This window comes from Syngnathus floridae, chromosome 5, assembly GCF_059516105.1.
Source record: "Syngnathus floridae isolate MCC-2025c chromosome 5, RoL_Sflo_1.0, whole genome shotgun sequence".
Lineage (NCBI taxonomy): Eukaryota > Metazoa > Chordata > Actinopteri > Syngnathiformes > Syngnathidae > Syngnathus > Syngnathus floridae.
This window is the reverse complement of record NC_142417.1, coordinates 9,863,128-9,886,913: the sequence shown is the minus strand read 5'-3', so window position 1 is coordinate 9,886,913 and position 23,786 is coordinate 9,863,128. Positions and strand designations below refer to the sequence as shown.

Genomic DNA, 23,786 nt, shown 5'->3' with positions numbered 1-23,786 from the left:
ATGTCTTTGATTTCATGATGAATCCCATTTTTTCCACCCTGAATGATGCAAGTCAAGAAATTCTCCACAGAACTGTTGAAAGTGTGTATCATAACACTTTAATAATAATTAGATAATCAATCAGATATTGTTTTGTTTAAATTGTATACATCACTAGTATTTTAACATTTCAACAGTAGATATTCTCAAATTTGTGTAATTTTGTAAATGTTCCAGTTTTGACTACAGGGAGAGAAATTAAAATGTGGTTCTATTTTTTTTCCCAAATTCGATTTACAAACCTGATTCAATTATTTATAAAGTATTTGTTAATTGCAGACCTCATTATAAAAATAAAGATCTGTCAATAATAAAATCTGTCTGGACACTCAAATACACTTTACACTACGTTAAAAATGAAACAAAAAGAGTCCATGCTGTGGTCAGAACACAGAGATGGACGGGACGCTGTCCAGCAGAGCAGTGGCTGGAGGTCCGCTGAGGCTGCTACAGTTGAATGGGAAAATTGGAGCAAGCTAAACCGACATGGCAGGTGGAAAAGAGTCAAAGGTGCAGCAGGATAACCGCAACATGGTACAGAATCACTCGTCTGTGCCACCAGAATGGAGGTTGATGAGAGCTAGCCAGCTTTCTGGCAAGAAACACGAGCCAGTGAAAGCTAACCACACCGACAAGTGAAAACCTACCCGGGTTGCATCTTCAGCCACAGTTAAAAACTAAAAGAGTCATTTAGAATTAATCACACTTCTTAAATCATAGTTGAGCCTAAAGAATATACAAATGCAGATAGGCATAGACGACATCAGAGTACCGCTACTCTTGACTGTATCATTTCATTACTTGAAGTAATTGCTACCTAAATGACTTATGAGATGTTGACAGGACGAAAAAACGCTAACAATAAGTGAATTCTTGCATCAATGTCAAGCTATTTGAGTTGTGATCTGATAAGCATCTGGAGGTCAGATACAGGTCAGTTTTACATCGTTGAAGAGCCGCAGCTTCCACTACTCGAGTATAACAGCAGAGGGCATCGACAAAGAGGAGAGGCCTTTTATACAAAGACTCCAAGTACCATGACCTCAATGTACACCCAAATCAATGTGTTTTTGAAAATGATGCAGGAGTAATTCATACAGCAGGACCTCCACTCTTCAAGTCCACTGATTGGATAACAAGTTCCCTGTACTGCATCACCTGGCCCTGCGGCACATTTGATGGATTATTCATAAAGAAGCAGCCAGTTGAACACAAAGACATATGAGGACTTTTGGGGTTTGCACGTTGTTTGCCTAGCGCCTGTCTCGTAGAAACACGATTCCCTTTAGCCCAGTCTTCCCATAGCTAGCGTTCCGACCAAATGCAATACTCGCTGAATGCTAAACAAACCTGTCTATTGAATAATTGAGGATCTCAGGCCAAAGGAGGTTTTGATTTGCATAGAGGCCCTATGGACCAAATCTGCATAGTGATAGAACTGGTCTTTCCCTGACATTCCTATCTAGCAATTACTATGATTTGCAATGTACAGTATTACCCCTTGTTGTACCCCGCCAGAATTAGCACAGTATTATAATTCCAACTAATATTATACTTGTGACTGTGACGATTCATTAATAATATTTGAAGTATAACTTGAATATAAAAACATGTCAGGAATAATTACTGGATTTATTGGCGCACTTAGAAGGATAGTCTCTTTTTATGCAAGTAGGTTGACAAGCTTATACACTGAGTATCATAATGCATAATAAGTATTCTATTGTATAATATTTTCCAGAAACAATCATTAAGTCCTTTCTCGTAGATTATTAGAAAAAACAAAACAATGCACTTCATGTTAGGGAATGAGTGGAAGTCTGCTTAAGCAGCCCCTACTGATGTATTCTCACTCCCTCCTATCGCTCCCTTTTCGCCCTGGGCAGTAATCCTTGGACCCCTGTGGGTGCCCACCCTTCCCTTTGCTCTCATTAGTGAATAAGTTGGGGGCCACGGGGAGCCTGCAAGCTCGGAGAGACAGCCTGCCGCTACCCTCCTACATCCACGCTCCTCAGCTGGAGTAATGAGCACATAATCAGCCTTGCTCCTTCTCGACGGCGAGACACCAGAGGGGAATGTGGGCTCCTGGCCTAGAGTGAGGTGGAAGGACACTTTCACTCAAGGTAAGCACCTTTACCACCTTTAGATAAAATGGTCACCAGAAAAGTATGGTGAATGTCTCCTATCTGAGTCCTCGCTACAAAATCTTCAGAAGTTTTCCAAAATGTTCCCTTTCTATACTTTGTATAGAGCTAAATTACCAACATTAGAGTCAGTAAATTAATCATTGAATTAAAATAAATGACAGCCCTTTACCGAATAAAATAATATTTAAATTACATGGCATTATATAGGGTGATTGGTGTGTTGGAGCCCATCCCAGCTTTCATTGGGTGGGAGAGGTGGGCTACACCCTGAACTGGTCATCGGCCAGTCACAGGTCATACCCGATAGACTAGAAGATATGCCTTTAAGATATTAAGATATGGCTTTAAAAATATTTATGTGATAAACAAAACTGACTTTTTACTGTTTTCTGATTCTTTTCTAAAACTATTCAAAAGCTCTCCAAAAGACCCAAATCTTTATTGTTAATCTCTTTTTGATCTTTCAAAATTAAGTGAGCAGCACACAGTGATATTGTAAAAGCAGCCAGTGTTAAAGAAAAGTCACCAGGGTCACTGGCAGGTCAGAACATTTTTCTAATAAAATATTTGTCTTTGGTTTCAAGTGAGAGTAGTCCATGGTGGATTCCCACAGGCCAACAGCACCCAATACAATCGTTTCCCATTGACTGCGCTCGATGAGGACTTTGTCATGTGCATCACTGCGATTATGGAAGGCAGTAAATTGACCACAAACTCAGTAAGCATGTCGCGAAAAGGTATCTGAGGTCAAGCGGCTGAATCACAATCACTTCTTTACTAAAGTGTGACTCAAGTGGTGCCTGGCATGACCTCTCTATCGATACAATCAGGCAGGTGAGGATGTTGATAGCTGCCAAGAACGTCACGCAAAGTTAAGCAAATTAAAAAGAAAATAATGTTTTCAGTCCCACATGTCACAGTCCGAACACAAACCAGACGGGTCTGCTGACTCCACGCATCATCTAACTGCAGCGAGACACTACCAGGACTTCAGGTTTACACCTGTGTGGGAAAGTTCAAGACGGGCATGGAGCGTCACACTTGAGAGCTTTATGGAAGCAACTGAGTTATTGGCATTTTGACAGACAAAGAAGTCAGCAGTTTGCCCCTGGGTGCAGCAGCTGTTTAGAACTTTGTGTGGAGCGATGGGAACCAGGAGATTCAAATGCAGACTATATCTCTGTAATTGGAAATAACTGCATTATGGTGATAGTTTGATTAAAGCATTTACTTTCTTCACTGAAAATGAATTCTTCCTGTAAACTTGCATGATTGGTTTGATAATTTGATTAAAGTTTTCAGGATGTAGCCTGAAGATAACATTTCATTAGTACCAAGTATGCAGGAAGGAGTGATTTTTAGAGAATGTATGTATACTTACACAGACTTTGGTTTGTGGGATTTTTTTTAAATGACCACTACCCCTGCCTGCTCGCCCCAAATTTTAAACCTTTTTTTGTCTACCTTCAGGTCATGAATTGTTTTTTTTTTTTGTTTTTTGTTTTTTTTGTCAAACAGAACTCTCTTTATCTCTGACGCACACATCAAGACAAACGGTTCACTATTGTGAAAGATAGGGAATGCTGACTCCAAATGTGATCTCATATGCAATGAAATATTTCAATTAAGGTGTAAACAGCTGCTGTGTTATTGTGTTTTTGTGCACTCACTAAATGGCCTGGTGTTGGAGAGCGGGAATCTTTGAGTCCTGCAGAGCTGGGGACATCCAGAAGAGGCCATTTCATCTGCAAATACTGTGGAGAAAAGGCAGAGTAGCAGATTGAAGTAACAGCTCAAGGCATACAACAAGACGAGCCAACATTGATAAAAGATTTGTCTGCATGAATGTATTGTGGCTTCAGTTATTTTGACTCAACTTTAGAGTCCACACCTATTATTGAAGTGAAAGTGACTGGTGTCAACAGCAGACTGGTTGATGGCTGTGAAACTGCTGTTTGTCAAGGAAAAACAAGTGGCCAGCTGTGAATGCCCATCGCAGTGCGGGTGAAAGGAGACAGCTGGAAGGAAGCCCCAATAAGAGTGCAACCAAAGGTTGGGCTGCAGAAATGACGCTAACTCTGTCTCAATTGATTTGGCCTTTTGTCCCACCTTTACTATTTTTCACGTTTTTTTTTTCTTTAGTTATCAAAATATTGTGTAATCATTTGCATTCAGTAGCACTCACCAATTGGTCGCAGAATATAGAACTGTGTGCTCAAGTTTTTTTCTCTTTTGATTTACAGCACAATGCAACAAGTTCAACATTTTTTTTGTCCTCCAGCAATCGAGTTAGCATGAAGCCAAATTTTGAAAAGCACGTCTCGACCATCTGGTTTATGAATCACTTTTAATGTCGCGTACAGCAGTTTGTCATGCATGCAGGTTTCTTTTTTCATCTTGGGACGATTTCATATTAATTTTGCTCATCCGTGTCCATGTTTAAAAAAAATAAAAACTTTTTTTTTGTTGTTGCTTTTGGGAATCTGTGTTTCATGGGCTCTGAATTCCAGCTTGCTGCACCACTGTCATCTATTTACACAGCAATGTCCTAATGGATCCCCATTCACCAGCAGGCTTATCTCCACTGACACAAAAACTGCTGAAGGATGGATTAAATGTGACACTTAATGGCAAGACATGTAAATATATATATTTTCAAAAATTGGTGCAGGATAAATGATGACAAACAAGCTGGCTGGAGGAGTCATGCTTTCACGTTTGGATTTTTAAAACACCATTCATCACTCCTGTTTGTAAGGAGGAAGGAAGCTTGGATGGCTGTGGGTTAAAAATGGAAAAGACATTATAGCAGAAGGGGAAAAGGGACAAGAGGGGAAAAAAACATTTTCAGGAATGAGTTTGTCGAGCAGGCGGAGGTATTGTTTCCTGACAGCTGGGGTCCAACAGCGTACCCGGCCAGGGGGAAGGGGACCCTTTTTCTCTTGGGAAAAAAAAGTGGGGAATTTCTTGACATCAGCCCTCTTCATTTTCACTATTCTGCGCGAGGCTGAATTGTGGCTTCCAACTAATGGGCCCAAGTCCATACAACTGTCAGGAGCCAGTTGCTTTTACTGACTGCGAGCGCACTATTGAAACTTTCTGTCACTGTGTGCATGGTGCCTAATGAATGCTGCACTGTGGGGATAAAATCCAAAACAATGCAGTTTTCTACATCTAATCTATGTCAATCATGAGGCCTTCCACAAATGAAACAAGTGCCATTGTGAGCATTTGGTTAAGCCCAGCCCTGCCCACCATGACTCTCTTACCCAATCCATCCACTTTTGACAGCTTTCTGCCAAGAATGAGGAACGTGCCCTAAGGCCCCCTTTTTTTAACAGCACCTATCTTTCTTTTAATTGCCAGCGCACCCGGTGGAGCAATTCACACACTTCCGAGTTGCTTACTGTCACATTAGCTGCTGAGTGTATGATACAAACAGCAGAATGCCACTCACAAACACATGAAAGGGGGCGTGAGGGCACAGGAGGATGTGAGTTGTTTCAGAAAATTTTTGTCTTTTTTTAGCACATCAGGTTTTTAAGACAATTTCATTTTTTGACCTATAATAAGCTTGCTCAATCAAGAATTTAAAATGTGTTGTTATTCATTGCTGATTTTTCGTTTAAAAAATCCACCTGTTGCTCAATTTAGTTCTTTAGTTCTAATTATTATTATCATTATTATTATTATTATTATTATTATTATTATTATTATTATTATATCATGCACTAGATAAAGAAGAAACTAGGGCAGATTCTGAATTAGTGCAAAAAAAAAATCAAGAAAAGTTTACTTGTATCTCTCTGAGTTAAAAATATATATACTATAAATTTGTTCGCCAGTGTTATTATAACGTTTGAAACCACCAGCAAAGCAAACCAATGTCATTTGAAGTTAACTACAACTTAGTCAACTTCATTTTACTTTAATACAAGTGGAACATACTTATGGTCCCGGTCCATACACAAAAGTGGTTCAAGCAGTATGAGAGTTGGAAGCACTATTACAACTGAAAGAAATGTGTGGCTAAGTGATGCTCAGCTGATCCATTTTTACAATTCTTTAATTGTCTTCCAGCCTTGCTTGCAGCCTCCAATGCTCAGAATAAACATCAATCAATGTGCTACTTTCACAGGACCCAGATGCAACAAAGGTGGCAAAGACACTACAGAGTTTTTCCAAACTGGAACTGGAACCCTTTGGTTTTTTTGAAGAGTGAAAATGACATATGCTCTGGGGCGTGTGGCCTGCCAAAGTGGGGTTCTAATTGTTGCACTGCTCTCACAGAGTGCTGGAAAACACAGCCAAGAGTCTTTGTCATCTGTGAAATGTGTGGTTCTATCCTGCAGGCCAACATCACAGTGTGGAAAAGAGACAGATGCCTGGACATTTACTGTCAAACTAAGTCGCATGCTCTGCCAAAGGGACAGAAAAAAATCCACAACTATACAAGCAACTAACGAATTTCAGTGGCAGAGCAATAATCATAATTGCACAGACAGAAAAACAGAAAATCTTGCAAATTCAATCTAAAATAGTATTCAAAAGGACACTCGGAGTCGGGTAACTTTCGCGGCAACGATCCAATCAGACAAAGTCAAAGAGCAAATAAAAGGGTGAATGTGTGCAAAGGGACGGCTCAGACGAGGCCTCACGCTTGTGAAATGGCTTCGCCTAACTTGTAGTGAATAGCATAGCAGCAGGAATGCCTCGGCGGATCGCTCCGGCAGATAATGTCAATCACCTACTGTGTGGAGAACCCCTCCCCATTGTTTTCTTTTAGCCCCCAACAGCAAACAAATGGGCCACACAGCTTGCTCTTTTGACTGAGGTGTTAATTACCGTCCCTTGCCCATATGAACAGCAGCTCCAGACAATAGCCCTGTCAGGCACCGACACAACAGTCCCTCCCTGGTTTGCTCTGCTGATATCACCTGCTTATGCAAGGACTATTGACACCTCAACCTGATCTACGCATAAAAAACAATTAAAGCTTTCGGAACAAAGCAACGGCGATAAGTAGCCCCCGCCTTGTCTCCAAGTTTGCATTAAACTCATTGTTTGCCGACATTAGAGGCAATTACATTGACAATACTTAAGCAAACCTCTGTAGTCATTGTGCTAATTAGTGTGTAATTGATGGGGAAACGACAAGCGGCTCAGCTGGTCAGTCCGGCAAAGCCCTATTGGGCCAAAGCAAAATTCTCAATGGCCACCAGACCTTCTTATCCCATCACCACCATGAAGTAATTAGATTAGTGAAGGAGGAAGCCATTTATTAAGACTATCTACAAAGAGGGTACAGAAAGAGAGAAATAACAAACATATCTAGAAGGCGGAGTAGAAAGTAAGCCTATTCTTAAGACATCATTATGTCTCTTGTACTCCATATGCAGGGTATTTTTGCTCCCCTGCAAAATACACTCAAAAGCAATTAAAAAAAAAGATTTGAACTACATTTGCCACTTCTGTTAGTTTCTTACACATAGACCTTTTGTTTTATATTAACCCACAGTTCCGTATTGGAGATAGCATCTTTCTAATGGCTACCACATTTGAAGTGCCCATTAGCCTACTGAGGAATGAAGTTAAGTGACTATGTCAGGGACACTCCCTCGGTTTGCCGGGCTTCTATTGTGACCCGCTTGGTCGCCCCGCACTCTTATTCACAGCAAGGAAAAAAAAAAATAGGTCAAAGGTCAGACATCCAGAGTGCTGTGGTTTCTATGGTAACATGGCCTATTAAGGCCAGGCTCATTGGCCTCTTAACATGCTCTTGTACACAAAAGAACTATTAGTGCAAAGAGGGAGAGCAGAGAGTGAAGAGTGGAGGCAGCGTCAAGCAAGGTCCTAACAACACAGCTTCAATGTTGTTCCAAGATTTCTAAGATGATTACAACAGAGCCTCCCGCACCTCTGTCGAATGAGATTTTCAGATTAGTCCAGAATATTTTGAGAAAAATAATGTTTGTCGTAACGGTGAACAGCAATGTCATAGTTCACATTTTGTCCTGCGCAATACGCGAAAAATGTGTGACTGACTCATGCATAATCTGTACATTGTCAAATTGGCCCACAAGCTGTTTTTATTTGAAAAGTCCTGGGAGTGAATTTATTGCAGTTTCAGTCATAAAACAGCATGAACAAAACACAAGGCCAAGATAAACCCACCCCCAAAAGAGCTTCTTTAATATTCTAACCCAGTGAGTTTGAATTTTTGCAAGTCAAGCAGCTTTTGCAGGATTCTTTTTTTTTCTTCCTTTTGCATGACACGATCCTGAGTTATTGCTTCCTGTATCCACAGCTTTAGAGCGTTAACTCAGAGCTCGCATGTGCTGCTATATATACCATGTAGCTAGCTGACTTTCAGTTCATTTTAATGGCACAAAGATTTTTAACTATGGTTAACGTGATGAATAGCTGAGTTATTGTGCGAGCAGCAGGTCATGTCAAACTAACGGTATAATTAAACACCCCAGAACATAACTACTATGCATCTGGTAGGAGCGAAGCCATCTCATAAAGACAGAGAGGAGGGCGTAAAGCCGTTCAAGTCAATTACATGAAGTTAGTTACGTGGTTTCTTAAACCTTGGAGATCTGTTTTCAATTGTCACCGGCACCTCTGTTCAGTGTCAGCATGCTCTCATGTCAAGACTGCGTACACCTCCAGTGTCAAACGTGTCGTCACGTTTTGTATCCTGTGCTATTGTTTGTCCAGTTGCACAGGAACACAAGTTTTTTATTGTTCAGGGAGTAGGCTTATTTCATTGAAATTCACAGCCGTAAACGTCTGTGTAATTAACTCCAGGACATAAGGTGGTTAGCTGCACTCGGCTGGAGTTTTACAGTAAAGCTCGACTTGGAATATATAGTGAGTGTGCACCTCTGGGTCGACGCCAGTGGTGCACAAGTGAGAACCTTTCATTTATAGCTGAGCCCAGACTGATTGATATAATGCAGAATTTCCTGCCTAAGCATTAGAGGTAATGATAAGCCTGCTCACAATGACCCGGGTGAATAGCGCGACACAATGATTACTCCACAAGCCCCCACCGCCATCTTGCTTTTCTCAGTTGGGGGACAGTTAAGAGATTTTTCATGGCTTTTCCTTTAAATACACTTCCTTAAAAAGAGTTGAAGACAACAGACAAGGCATTGAACAAGTTTGAAACAATGAAGTGGCCAGAAGTACGCGTAGGGAAGGCAAAAGATTTTTTTTTAAGTGACTAAATTAAACACATTTGTTTCTGCTCGCACATACCACAAGTCTTATGAAAACAGAGGGCTGATTGTGTTCACTCTGCTAGTCCACCCCCATGCCTCCTTCCCCTCCACTCCTCACCACCACCTAACACCACCCAGCTTCCCCAAGCCACCCCCACCCCCTGTCCCGAATGTGAGCACCCCCCCCCTTCCACACATACACACACACACACAGCTGCCTGCAGATGCCTCCTGTGTTTGCTCTGTGAACACGAGCACAAATCTCCAGGCCCACAGACTTCTGGGCCCTGCCTCATCTCACATTTTACTACCTGACATCCCTAACACCCCACTGTTAAACCCACTCTGACTCTCCTGTCTGCCTGCTCACCACCTGCACACCAGCTCTGTCCCATTCAAACACACACACACACATGCACGCACACACACACACGTGCATTTTTGTACGCCGCAACTATGCTCCGCCACACAGGCCTGTGGGAATTGTGCATTTTAAAATACTTTCACACAGGTGATGGAAAAAGTTATTTAAGAAAACCATAGGTGCTCTAAGCAAAATGATTTGGTCAAATGCCAACTTCCCAGTGCTAATTAAATTAAACATATCATAGTAAACAAAATGTTCTGGCTTCAAGTTGTTTGATATACAACGCCATGGTAGTAACAGGACAAGAAATGTTTCTCACAATATTCATAACATTCATCCTCTCAGTACGAGACAGAACCCGACCTACTGCCGTGACATTCCCCAGGGTTAGCTATGCGTATTGTCAGCAGACTGCAGTGAGAGCTGGAAAGCAGCCAAGCATTTTTTAAATCTCAAACATTTGTTAAAAGTCCCCACTTGCAGTTTGGATTTCCATCATGCTGTGGTATTGAGCATGGAATCATGACCCATTGATATATGGCTGTCCAATTAACTTGGCTCCTTTTAACTTTTTGCAAGACAAACACTTTTCTGTTGTAAGATTATTTAGCTTTCATCATACTGACAAAAATTCTTTGCAATCTAGGAATAATGTATTTGTTGGTATAAGAAAATTCCCCTCATATGCATACTGGCAGATGTTTTCTGGTCAATTAAAAAGAGTTCAATGTTTCACACACTGCGCCAAACTTGACAGTTTCAAGTATATATACAGCTGCTGCTATCGTTCAGTTTTAGTACACTCTAATTAAAACCTCAAGGTGATTATGCTCTTAATATCAGATTTCTGCAGACTTTTTTCAGGAGCGTCCCCTTACAATTACACAGAATCCAGGAATGCAAAGCATGAAACGGCAACCACTCACATTTTGTTATTTTAACATAACAACAACAACAGTCTCACTCTCAGGGTTTATGAACAGAATGCAAGTAGGAAAGTTTATCTTTCTTGAAGAGCTGTTTCTGAAACCTCAAATCGGTGCCACCATTTACCGAACTTCTCGGTCCAAACTGCACACTGCTGCAAACAATTAGAGCAAAACCAAGAACTGTAAGTTGTTCTGAGCGAGACACTGGGAAAGAGAGAGCGAGTGAGAGTGAAGGGGGGAGTGACCGGAGGAGGAGAGGGGTGCTTGCGCACAATTACAGCAGGGATTTATGGCCTGAGAAACAATTTATAAATCACAGTGCCTGTGCTAATGTGCTCCAGATTGTTCTCCATGCAGCTGCAATTTTGGTCTGCGTGAAACGGCATAATAAACCTGGCTGGAGGACATGTTTGGGTGGTGGCGGGGCAGGGAAAAGTTGAGATCGTGGGTGGGGGCTGATGAGGGTAAGGTTATGTGCTCCCAAACTTCCAGAGGTGTTTTAAACAAAGGAAACACGAGACCTTTTTTCATTACCCGGTGTGAAAGTTTGCCCGAGAGCCTAAAATGTCGCCTGGCCAAAAAAGACAGATTCCATCTTTGTCTATCAATAAAGTAAAGTACGACGATTAAAACACGTTGTCAAAGTTACTATTGGAATGGCACAGTAGCCGGATGGAAAAAACTTCCAGCAAGGGGAAGTGCGACACATTGTGCAGGTTTACACTCTTAAGTATCAAGGCCAAAATGGAAAGCAGATTTCTGACCTCACCGTGAAACGCTAGCCTTATTACATTGTAACATAAGTGAAATGAATTCTCAATTATAATAAGAAAAGGCAAATGTTGCAAGCTGATCCCTTCATTGTGGGAGAAGGCCGGTGTGGAAGAAGGGATCGGATGTACCGAGGATAGCTTGGGCTTTTGTGGCCACTCAGCCAACTGGCCCTGAACCTTGGCCTCTAACCCTTCACCCTGGGGGGCAAACAAAGCTCTGAGTGACATCTGAAACTAGACACTCTGTGGAGAGAGAGAGTGTCTGCTCAGGACTCCAATAACCCCATTAACTCTGCAGGAAAAGATGTGTGGCATTTTACTTTGTTTTTGACACATGTCTACAATGAGGCTGTTAGAAGTGGGCACCCTGACAGGTATTCAATCTTGTTTTACTTATAAGCAGATCCATCTTGAGTGGAGATGAGTAAAATGCTCCAAAATGACACAAAGCAGAGTCAGTGTTAATTGTGAGCGATACACACATGCCTACAATTAGGGACGATCAATATAAACTCCATCTAATAAGAACAACGTGATACTAATCTTCTTCTTTTAAGTGATTCGCTGGTGCCCCCACCGCGTCAGAAAGGTTCTGCGGACTTATTCCGAGTGCATCGGCATTAATAAACCGTCAACAAAAACAGAAAAGTCAGCGGCATATGTGCGGCCATGTGAATGCGAGCCTTCGTCTCCAGTATGCTGAAAGCCACTGTAGTATTTAAATCAGGCAATGAGGGAGGAAGACTGGGCCAAGCATTCTGGAGCTCAGCTGTGAGGCTCTAAGCCGTTGCCCTAGGGTTTTTGTCCTGCCTTTCAGGGCAAGTCTGAGGTAGTCAAAGAACCTATTCATGGCCGGCGCTCCCCCTGCCAACACACCCATACAGCCCCAGTTAAGTCAGCCGAGAGCTATAGAGCCTCCCCATTTCACACGAGAATCAGACCTGCCCCTAAAGCCTGCTTCAGGGATCTCCAATAGCCAACCCCTCCAACTTATTTTATGAATCAAACAAAAGGGTTTCGCGACCTATTCCATGTCATATAAGGTTGATTTTTTTTTTTCTTGGTGTAGATACTCTAAATTTGAGGCAAAAGCCAGCGACATTTGTAAGGATTTGATGTCCAGCCACAGAAATGGCAAAGGGATTATGTCAACAGAGAGCACTAAGATTGGCCTAATGCTCGAGCTGACAGTACAACCTGAAAACGTCACATGATTAAGTCACCAAACAAAGAAACCTAATCATGCTGATCATCTGAGTTGGGCACAAGGGGAATTTCACTAGTGTCTTATGTCTAAGTAACACAAGGTTCCTCAACCACAGTCATTAAAACTAATCTAGAACATTACCTCAACATTTTATGGTTCGTGACATACAGATGTGGCACAAACAGTCCATCAGATGTTACTGTGGTTTATTCCTCAAGATTCACAAGTCGGTCTTGAGATAAGGCTGCTACACATTTAGGATGACCTGTGCTTTTGCTCGGCTGTAATCTAATTTAACGCTTGCCAGAACATTGTGACTCCTTAACTACAATTGGTTTATGAGGGTAACTGAGGTAAGTAAGGGGGACTCGGAGGTTGTATTATTGAAAATTCAAAGTTGTAATTTAATGGGACACTTGTATGAAAAGAATAAAACTAGAATCAGCATAATTATAGTTATCAAATAGTCAAGGACAAATTCTCCCTCTCAAATGTTAAAAGTGAATCCGTAATGATCTTTTTGACTAATTTGTTACATTTGAGTGACATGATTTAAAAGTTCCATATTTCACAGATTTACTTCATTTGATATTGCCCAAAAATCAATTGAAGTATCAAACAGAACCGAACAGAATGAAATTCACTTGTGTGTTACAAGCCGAGGAGTAATACAAACTCCTGTCATGATACTAAAATTCCGACTTTGATACCTGAATAATTTATGTCAAAACTGATACTCATATACTGATACTCAATACCATGGTCAAAACGACGTAGAACACACACACACACTCACCTATTTGCTACTTTCTTTATCATATCCCATTAATCCGGATACCCTGCTTAATAGTATTTTTTCGTTGGCCCATTCACCTGCTTGTTTGGTTGTTTTTCTTTCAGAATATTGTTTTTCCCATGGCAGTTATGAAGAAGTGTCAATTCTTTGTGGATTTTCCCTCGCGATGCCCTCCCAATAACAAGGGTCCACTGTATACACACGAATCCACACAAACACACTGGCAGACACACACACTGCCAGTCATATGTTTGGACAGGGTTTCTCATGCTATTGAATGCGAAACCATGTTCAAATTTCTGACTCATGTTATGTTTATATTTATGTAGACAGTACATTTTGTTTACAGTATTTTTATTGTATACACATTTTTCAAATGTATATGTTATTTTGTGTCTTAATTAAATGAATAAATAATGAATCAGTGCAGCCATTTGGGATAAAAATCTCATGGCAACCAAAAAAACAAATTTTCCGCTCTTTTATGCACACCATAGGTCAAAAAAGGACATGGATTAGTCAAACTTAATCCATGTCATTTTTTGACCTATGGTATGAATAAAAAGCGGAAACTTTGTTTTTTTTGGGTGTATGCGGTTTTTTGATTGCCCGTAATTAGCAATAAAAACTAAAAGGCTTGCAAAATGAGCGGATCAGCTTTTGACGCCAGTGTGACGTAGATTCGACACTCGTATTCGAGTAACTGCCCACTTCTTGACTGCTATCCCGGGGGTAAAAAAGCTGAGAGCAGACAACAAAACTGTGCTGCTTGTGTAAAACTAAAACTTTGCATCAGCTACCAACCTCAGAGGAGTTTAGGAATGAACTGCATCTTTTTCAAATACTGTTATACCAATCAACCCTAACATTAACACTGTCTTCATAGCTTCATCATTAAATTGGATTTTCTTAATACAACTGGGTTGTTACTAATGTAAAATACATGGTCTGGTGGCTTCAAAACAGATTTAACATGATCAACTATAGCAGTATAGCAGATCCTTAAAAAGTCAACACTTTGATAAGCTGGTTCCTAATTCTATAACGGTTTAATGCATTGAACCTGACATTGCTATCAATGGATGCTATAAAGTTGCATCACCACCGCTGGAAGAAACTCAGCGGGAAGCGGCAAAAGTGATTTATAGATTTAACATGAAGAACAGCTGCTCTGCTTGCTGTCAACTACTCTCATCCTGGACGGATATCCATTCACTTCTTAATTTAGTATGACCAGTACAACCTCACTGATATGAAACGCATACTGTACAAGATGGCCTTTAGCCATCCCTCTGTGGATATGAAGCAAGGAGGAGCCTGATGGAAATCTTAGCAGTACTGATGTGACATGTAGTATGTGACTTGATGGCTTCCTGCTGCTTGCTGATTGGGCTGTGAGAGGGAATGGCAAGGCATGGCGCTCTGTGGGAGACAAGTATCCCCCGATAAGTGAGTGCCTCAAGGTCTGGAAGCAGGCCCACTTCAGGATAACAGGCAAGGAATAGTCAGACCCATATCTGCCCCAGTTTCTGCTCCCTCCACCACCATCTTGTCAACAATCTCCCTTGTCTTGCTTGCTCTCTCTCCCTCCTCAACTGCAGCCTGTAGAGCTTAAACTGAAAACAGCTGCTCGAAATACCAGACTGATGAAACCCTGTTTAGAGCATTTTCTTTTTCTTCCTGCTGTACAATCACATTTTATTAGCACGGAGTTAAATGTTTAAGGTACAATTAAGGGGGGGAGGCATTTTTTTATGTGACCTAAACTATAGCGTAAGAGCTACATACAGAGTCCAGAGCAGGACACAATATTCCCACAACAACCCCACAGAAAAACAAATTGAGCCTTTTAAAAAAAGAATATGGTGAAACCCCGTTAGGGTATTTTGTAGATTTTGCGGCGTTATTATTTCTGTATTTTTGCTATTTGTGGCAGCATTGTTTTTAAACAATTTAAATCACGCACATCAAAAAATAAAAAAAAACATTTGTACCGATTTAGCCAATCAGAGCGTAGCTATTGTTTTATCAGCCGCTAATTCGCGTTTTTTATTTTTTACACTTAAGATGTGGAAGAAATTTTAACACCGATTGAAGAGATTGATTCAGTGTTTTATTTCAGGTCTCAAGAAAGAATCAATTAATAATTATATGTTAATCTTTTGCAGCTTAAGCCTAAGCAAAGGTCATCTTAAATTGTACATTAAAATAATAAATCGTAGTAAAATAACTTACGTATTATTATGCAAATCTATCGTACCTCAACATATAAAAATAAATGGTTTGTTCCAGATTGGGTGCTGAATTTCTCAAAAGTAGGTTATCAAAATAAATATTACTCTTTCAAAAGTACTGGTGCTGAACATCCCAGACTAAAACATGGGAAAAAAGTGCTGAAAAGTGCAAAAAACAAATATTTGAACAAAACCCTGTCTTACACTCTATCAGAGCTGCCAAAGACGGGTGGTAACTTTTTTTCTAACCCTCAAATGATTAAATGAAAGTTCTTTTTGATGAACACAAGCTTCTCAGTAAAGTCAGCTGACAGACGGTTTTGCATCTCATCCAGGGCATTTGAGGTAGCACTCAAGTGTCTCTCACTGTCCACACTTGTGCACAGCGCAGAGAAACTTGGCTGCAACAACAGCCAGTGAAGGGACTCTGTTTAAGCATGGGCCCTTCGGAGGACTGACTGACCTGGAAATGGTCTTTTCACAGAGACAGTTCTGCACCTCAGTAATAGTTGAAGCAGAGACCTCCTTTCAACTTCATTTTCTTCCAAAATGTCATCAAGGATGCTTCTGAGTTTGCTGGTTTCACCTGATGGACTTTCACGAGGTCTTTTTCTCACTGGCTCTTCATTTAACATGCTGGTTAGGATGACCTTCGCCACCGTCTCTAAGAGCATATCTTTCTGGTTAGCTGGGTTTGAGAAATACTGATAAGAACATCATTAATTCACATAAAATGACAATTGTGAATAAATAATTATGGCAAATCTATAAAGGACTCACCTGTCTTTGTATCTTGTGTCTTGCGCTTGTAAAATCTCAAACTCAGATGATTCTTTGTAAGTGACGAATCAAATTAGTTGCATTAAAGTTGGTACCTCCATGAGAAACCGGTTGTTTACAGTAATTGCATGTGGCTGATTGATGTTTGTCTTTTTCTCGTGAAAAACAATCCCACACAGCAGACATGTTGGCCTGATGATTTACGATAGCCATAAAGCGTGTCGGCACCGCAAAAACACATGACAACTGGATCGGCTGATCCCATGATTGAATCCAATTTTGTCCATTACTCATAAGAGCCGGATCGAGGGACAATACCAAATACCAACTCGGGGCATCCCTAGTTAAGATTGGCAATAAGAGGAAAAGTGCTGTGCCTCATTTTCTTTACCATTCCTTGCTAGTAGCTGACTGAGCTCTTCATGCCTTGAGGCTCTGTGCAGTCAGTGACCAATTGACAATTAGCAATTGACAACTGGCAAAGAGTCACAGACTGTAAACTTTCTCCAATGGCCTTAGACTTGTACTTAAGTGATGCGCATCATCAACCACATAACGTGCAATGTCATTCTTGTCAAATGACGAGAGAATGCAATATAGCAAATAATAATAATAATAATGCTTTTAGTTTCCCAGATATCGCAAAATGAACAATACTAACAAAAACAATACTAAGCGTCATCTTTCACCGATTGACTTTTATAATGGATCAGCATTTTTTGTTTTATGTCAAAGGATAGAAAGAAAGCCTAGAACTACAGAATTGGTCCCTGCACCAGGACGAACGATTCAGACCACAGAAAATGACGTAACTGTCATTTTATGTGACATACATGTCTCGTTTTTTTTTTTTTTTTTTTGTCTCCATGGTTAATGATGATTAGCAGCTGGAGGGTTTCAGAATCCTACTCTAACTGTCAGTCTCATAAAGGCTAAAGGGCAAGCTGATCTACTGACCATCCACAGCCAGCTATATGAACGATGTACATTTGCAGATAAGAAGTGTGCAGTAATTTTCAACAGGAATAAATTAGTGTTAAACTATTTAAAAGCGTCTCAGTAAGAAGAAGTAAGTCTCTTTTTGTAAGCAATCTCACATACATGGTCTACATCATACTTTCAAAGCTCTGACAGAGACACAAAGAGATGGCAGGGCAATTTCAGGTGAAGTATGTTCACCTTTGGCCAGCGACAAAGTTCGACCAACGTGTTCACACGGAAAAATGATGTACCGAAAAGCCCAGACTATGTCGTAGCGTCAGCCAAACACAAGAAGAGAAAAACACATCAATCGATAAAAGCACATTTGCACACATATTCATGCTGTTACATCAAAGGGATTCATTGATGTCACTGAATACGGAGAGCGTGCGGCTTGAGAGAGATGTTGGTGATCCTTTCCTCAAAGGGTGCTGAGATGCTCCTGATGGGCCCCACACTGGAGAAGCCAGAGTGCACTTTAAACAGAATTTGTAATGCCAGGCGGGCGGGTGGGTAGGTAGTGAACTAGCAAGGCTACAGGGTAGAGACGTCAACGCTATCTCTTGCTTTTCGTAGAGCCCCGCTGGGGAAGAAGACGGAGCAGGACTGACACCATTTCCAACAGATCCACTCAAGCATTGCATGGAATTGAGGAACTAGCAAAGCAACACATGTTCCCATTAAACCCAGAAAGACAGGTTGTGCATAAAGCCACAGCGGTAACGCATATTTGAGTGTCACCTCACATGGCATCTGCTGCTTTGACAGATCCATTAATTTTTTTATGCATGGTGTAAATTGCTAATATAACGACTACAATAATTTGATTCACTTTGTTTTGCTCTAATCCAACTTGATGAGCCATTGGTGGAGTGAAGGATATGACCAAAGATTCGGAAATAGGACAATATTAGAATACAGTCATACCTCTGAAGCTGAGGTTTTCTTTTTTCAGGAAAAATGTCTTAGAAGAATATGCGATATATTGGAAGTTGTAGAAAGTGGACTCATATTCAGCCTCAGGTGTCATAAAAAATGGAATCAGTTTATATCAGTTAATCTAGAATATTTTGTTGGTTTTAGAGTGCTTGATTTAATTTTATACCTGTGGTAAAAAATGCTAATGATTTGTCCCACAATCAAAATGATAAATTATTAATCATTATGAATATGCACGTCAACAGATGTCTGTCAACGTGTACCATGGATTGACTGTCTCGACCAATTCGGGGTGCCTCACGCCAGCTGGGGTACGCTTGTGACCCTAATGAGGACAAGCAGTCTCGATGAACTGAAGCGAGTATTCGCAAAAGTCTCTAAACCAACAATGACATTTCTGTGGTTGCTGCCAATTGGTTTCTAATTAATCAGTACCACTAAACTGGTGGAGGTGTTTGCCTTTGAAGGGAAAAAATCTTTTTAAAAACTATATAGCCAGTCAAAAATGCTGTCTCTGTTGACACAGTGCTTGGCTGAAAAAATATTTGCACTCTAGAATTCAGATTACTTGCAGCAGAGGAATACAACACTGGGGGTTGTTAGAATGTGAGCGCTGGACACTGTTGCCTCTGTTGCAAAGTATCCACGGGGCTTCACCTGAACACGCCATCAGCACCTCCCCTAACCCTCGCAGACTTTACACACATAAACGTGCTCCACGCATGAGTGCACGCATACACGCACGTAGCAAGGTGAATAGAGTGTGCAACCTGATGAAAAGACACCTCCACACAAACAGCATTTGCTTATGTAGGGAGAGGCCCTTTTATTCATCAGGACAATGTCTGTGTTGACATTTCTTTGTCTGATTTAAGCAGCAAACGCAACAGAAAAGGGGGGGGGGGGGTCAGAGAAGCATGCAATTGTAGCCTCTGACATGTTCAGACTTACACAAGCTCACCATTCATATCGCAATCTCCCACAAAATTCTATTCAACAATCATGCTCATGAGTTTGTATGTTTGATGGAGATATATTTGAGAGGCTAACCTCGCTCTCGCTTACTCGCAACTTCTCACACACAAGAGGCATTTCACTCTTTAGTGGCGATGATGATACTTGCAGAATTGTTTCAAAGTGCTGATGAGGCTGTCAGACGTGGCCATGAAGCAGATTCAGCCATTAAATCTGGCAGCGCTCTGTCACTACTGGAACAATGAGGTGACGATCACGTCAGTGGATTGACAAACAACAAGCTGGATTTAGACTCGGTGGGACAAATCTCCGCCCCTGAACAGGCAGGCGTCTGGTGGAACATCTCTGCAAACATAAAACCTCCTCCTCAGCCCTCGCTGGATTACAGCGGAATGTCAGCTCGGAATGGGCTTTAAATCAGTTATGCTTGGCCCTCAGGGGAAGTCTAAGCTGATCCCATGTAGCCCGTCTCTCATTGCTCATGATAGATTCACCACATCCAAATTTAAACGCTCCTCAATCGCCTTATTACTCTTTACTGTATTCCAGAAATTTTATTATATTGACCGTATATGTCGTAAAGTACGCTGCAGTAAATGGGATTACACCAATAGTATACGTGTCTAAAATGAAACCAAAAAACAGATACAAAGAGGCTGTGTAAAACCAAAAACAAGCCTGCACGCATTGTTGTACACGTCACAACAAGAAATACTTTTGATAACCTTTTAAACCTATTAAATGGCAGTTGTGGCCACGCAAACAAAAGCAGAAGATTGTGTTACCTGCAATTAATCACATGATCTGTTTGCAACTTGAGCATGTCTCATGTTGCACAAACATACAAAAAAACTGCACATAAAACAAACTTGTCAGGCCCAAAGCAACAAGGCACAATAAATAAACCGGGGCTAGGCCAGTGGATTGTTTGTCTCTTAAGGCTCCGGGGATGACAGCACATTTCAGGGTACCCTTGGGGCAAATCTTATCTCACGAGACATTCTGTGTTTTCAACAAGCATTTGTGTGATGAATGTAACTGTAAAGACCATAAGATAAACTCTCACCCAAACGTCAAAGCAGGCTGTTGGAGAAATGATTGTACTGCACTACTCCAACAAACCAAGTTTGAGCTTTAGGACAAAAAGACAAACCATCAATTAGACTCGTCAATATTAAAGAACTGTGCAATATGGAGAACCCCCAAGATGGCTCTTAAGTATGCCAGCTTTTGTTTGCTTGCTTTTTTTTCCTGCTATGGTGACGATAGACGCTGTCAGCTAGCCCTGCCCTATTGACCTCATTCTTTCTTAGCTCATGTGGAGGGTCTGAGCCTTTCACTATTTTTTTTTTTTTTTATCTTAAGCAACGAGCTTCAATTTAAGTCGTAACAATGAAAGGCCCAGGGGTGGTAGACAATGAGATAATGTAGACATGCAAATATAAACCTTCAAGAAACTCATTAGATACAGTATACAGTATATGTTGGACATCGACTATGGTGGCCATAAGAAACAATTTGTATGAGGTACAAGTTTTCGTGTATGGCCCAGTGAGAGCCGAGTGGCCATTTATGTAGTTAATGAGCCCCAATGGAGACCTCCAATGAAGCCATCAAGACTGTTCAGAATAACAATGGTCAACTAACGCCTTTCTAATTGAATGGAAGGTACGGGGAGGTGAGGGGAGAGGGCCTGCAACAGTGAAAAGATGACGAAAAAAAAAAAAAGTGGGAGGGGGTCTTTTCAGTCCGATGCCTGCGGGCCTTAACGAAAGTACTTGTTTTGGGGGGTGGGAGTGAAAGGGATGGGGGATGGACTAATCTGAGAAACAGCTTTCCAACATGAAACTTTTTTTTTTTCCATGAGAAAGTATGACCCGCTTAAAGGTAAATGAGTATAATTCGAGAGGATTAAAAAAAAAAAAAAACACGTACACGGTGCTGGGATCACATTTAGCTTAGTGGAAAATTTTAATTGTCAGCACGTCTTTCTTTCTTTTGACTAACTTTTCGCCCAACATTGTGCTGAACGTATCATGCCATGCTTAACAAGCCCCTGCAAGCTCTCCATCAACACCTTAAATCTGTCAAATCAAAACCTTAAAAAAATGTCTGTGAACAAACCACTGTCAGACACGTTAGTGTGATGCCACCTATATATGTCAAAGCAAGCTCTTACTTGGTCATGACTATTGGGTGTGACTTGAGCAATTCCTTTTCGAAGTTGCACACAGTGTAAACACGTTGAACTGATGGGTAGCAGCACGAAACAAAAACACCTCAACCATTAAAGACAATTGCATACAGAACCATGTGAAATACTAAGTAAATAGTCAATGTTTCCACAACTTATTAAACATTCAAATAATTTTGAATAAATCAATCATTTGCGTAATTAAATGCAAATTCAAGAAACAGCTAATTTTGATCACCCTCTTAAAGACAAAGAAGTAATTCCTCGGGAGGCCACAGAGGAAATATGGCCCTCTGGCAGTGCACAAGAAACTTTTAGGCTGGGCAAAAGTTGGTGAGGAGTGTGAGAGGCTACAGGAAAGAGTGTTTGAGATTAGCAAAGGACATGGAAACTTACTGTTCTTGTACTGGGAGAAAGAGAGCCATTGGATAAGTATGGATTGGTGAGGTCTGGGATCATGAGAAAGGGGTAGCCAGGGTAGTGGGGGCTCTTAAAGAGACCTCCATCGTGCTGTCTTCTCAGTGCTGCAAATATACGCATTAGTTAGTCAACACATGCAAAAATATTTTTGAGTCTACATCGGATGTTTTGGGGGTTTTTTTTTTTTCCTTTCTTACCTTCAGTAAAGTAGTCTCTTGCTTTCTCATAACTTTCGGCGTCAACTCTGGTTTGGGGGCGCCTCTCTGCTTGCTGACAAGGGGCATGCGCACATATAAAGTAGTTAAACTTTACGGAAATTTCAAATAAAGCACAAAGATGCAGATAAAAAGGTTTGGAAAAATAAAGGTTTCGTTTAGGTTTTACCTCAGAGTCTGACGAACTGCTGTTGTTTTCCGACTCGTTTACTAGCGAGGATTTAACGTCATCCAAATCTCTTTCCGCCGAGACATTTTCGGAAATCTTTTCCTCCTGCTCCCCTTCGTCTTTAAACGATATCATTTCATCATTGGCCCCCAAATCATCGCCGCCGCCTCCGTTCAGCTGAGGCATTTTTGCACACCAGTAAATTGGATCGACAAGAGTGGAAGAAAAAAAATCGTGAGTGCAGCCGCTAGAACAAACCACTTGTAATCAGATCGTCTGAAAGGTTCCGTGGTGAGACACAACTAACTACAAGAAAGTGTCCATTTTTCATCTTCTGGACGTGGTCCCGACGTCCATGGCAATAGTAATCCACGGTATTTACAGCAACTTGTCAAAGTTTGTCTCCTTGGAAGCGCGTGCGTCCCTTTAGCGCGCGTCCCCACTGTGGGATGTCCTCATGCAGAGCCCCGGGGCCCACAAAAAAAAAAACTACTGCAGTCCAAGCCAGCGAGAGGTTACTCAATGCACTAAAGATCCATGTGTGAGGAAACAATGGCTACAGCCCAAAGAAGGGAAAAAAAACACGCAAGAATTTGTGGCGTCTTGACTCCTAAAGTTTGAGCCTACGTGTGGTTGTTTGCCTCCGAAAAGGAACAAAAAGTCTAACGGGTTGTTTGGAGTAAATGTCAGGAAATAAAATAAAGAAGTATATGTTTATCTGGACGCGCTCGCTCTTTCCCTCCACATCGCAGCCCGAGAATGTGCCCAGATAACAAGTTGGCTGCTCAAGTGGAAGAGCGCAGCCCAAGCGTGCGTATAGAGGAGGAGTTTACTCTGAAAACCGACACTTCTTCGTCCAGCAAAGCTGCTATTCTTAACCCTCAAGATACCAACACACAATAAAGACATCCAACTTTTGTTCGTCTTTTCGGATTATGTTCCACGCGGCAAATTTTACGCACTGTTTGGCCACAAAATTAGGTACAGCAACACAATGTAATGAGAAAGTTGGTGTTAAAAAAGTTAATGACGCAGCATTTAGCATTGCTGTAATTGTATATTATTTATTCCTGTATGATTGTTAATATCATGATGTCAACACGATATGTACTTTATTTAGTAAAATAAAATTGAGCAAGACCAGCAAAAAAATTGCGGTTATCAAAACTTTACAGCGTCTACAAGACTTCACCTTAAGTGATCGGCATGTCATGAGCGTGTGAGGGTGTTATAATTACATGTTGCCATAATTGCATGTCCTGTCAAACAATAATCTGGCAGAGGCACAAGCTTGAGCACCTGGGATCAGTATGGAGGTGGCGCAACTCAAGGCAGAGTTAGGCAACTATCCAGGGCCTCCTCTGAGAGTCTGCCTCTTGTTTTTTCTCACAC

The 23,786-nt window shown here is 41.1% G+C and overlaps 1 protein-coding gene and 1 long non-coding RNA gene across 3 annotated transcripts in view; one reads left to right on the top strand and one right to left on the bottom strand.

Moving 5' to 3' along the window:
- The window catches only part of tcf7l1b (transcription factor 7 like 1b), a 30,444-nt gene extending 7,229 nt beyond the window's left edge, over window positions 1–23,215 (bottom strand). Inside the window, exons 1-4 of one of the 2 annotated variants that reach the window (XM_088376090.1) lie at window positions 22,395–23,215; window positions 22,208–22,280; window positions 21,987–22,114; window positions 3,857–3,940 (exon numbers count right to left, since the gene is read on the bottom strand). In XM_088376090.1, coding sequence (XP_088232216.1) covers window positions 3,857–3,940; window positions 21,987–22,114; window positions 22,208–22,280; window positions 22,395–22,580 — 471 coding nt within the window. In that variant the 5' untranslated portion in view covers window positions 22,581–23,215. The remainder of the gene's footprint in view (window positions 1–3,856; window positions 3,941–21,986; window positions 22,115–22,207; window positions 22,281–22,394) is intronic. The other variant, XM_088376091.1, reaches the window with a different exon arrangement.
- LOC148398063 (uncharacterized) lies at window positions 1,126–4,662 on the top strand. The gene is made up of 3 exons (XR_015858596.1): window positions 1,126–2,162; window positions 2,771–3,020; window positions 3,092–4,662. It is a non-coding gene; the product is annotated as an uncharacterized LOC148398063 (long non-coding RNA).
- Window positions 23,216–23,786: the final 571 nt, after the last annotated feature.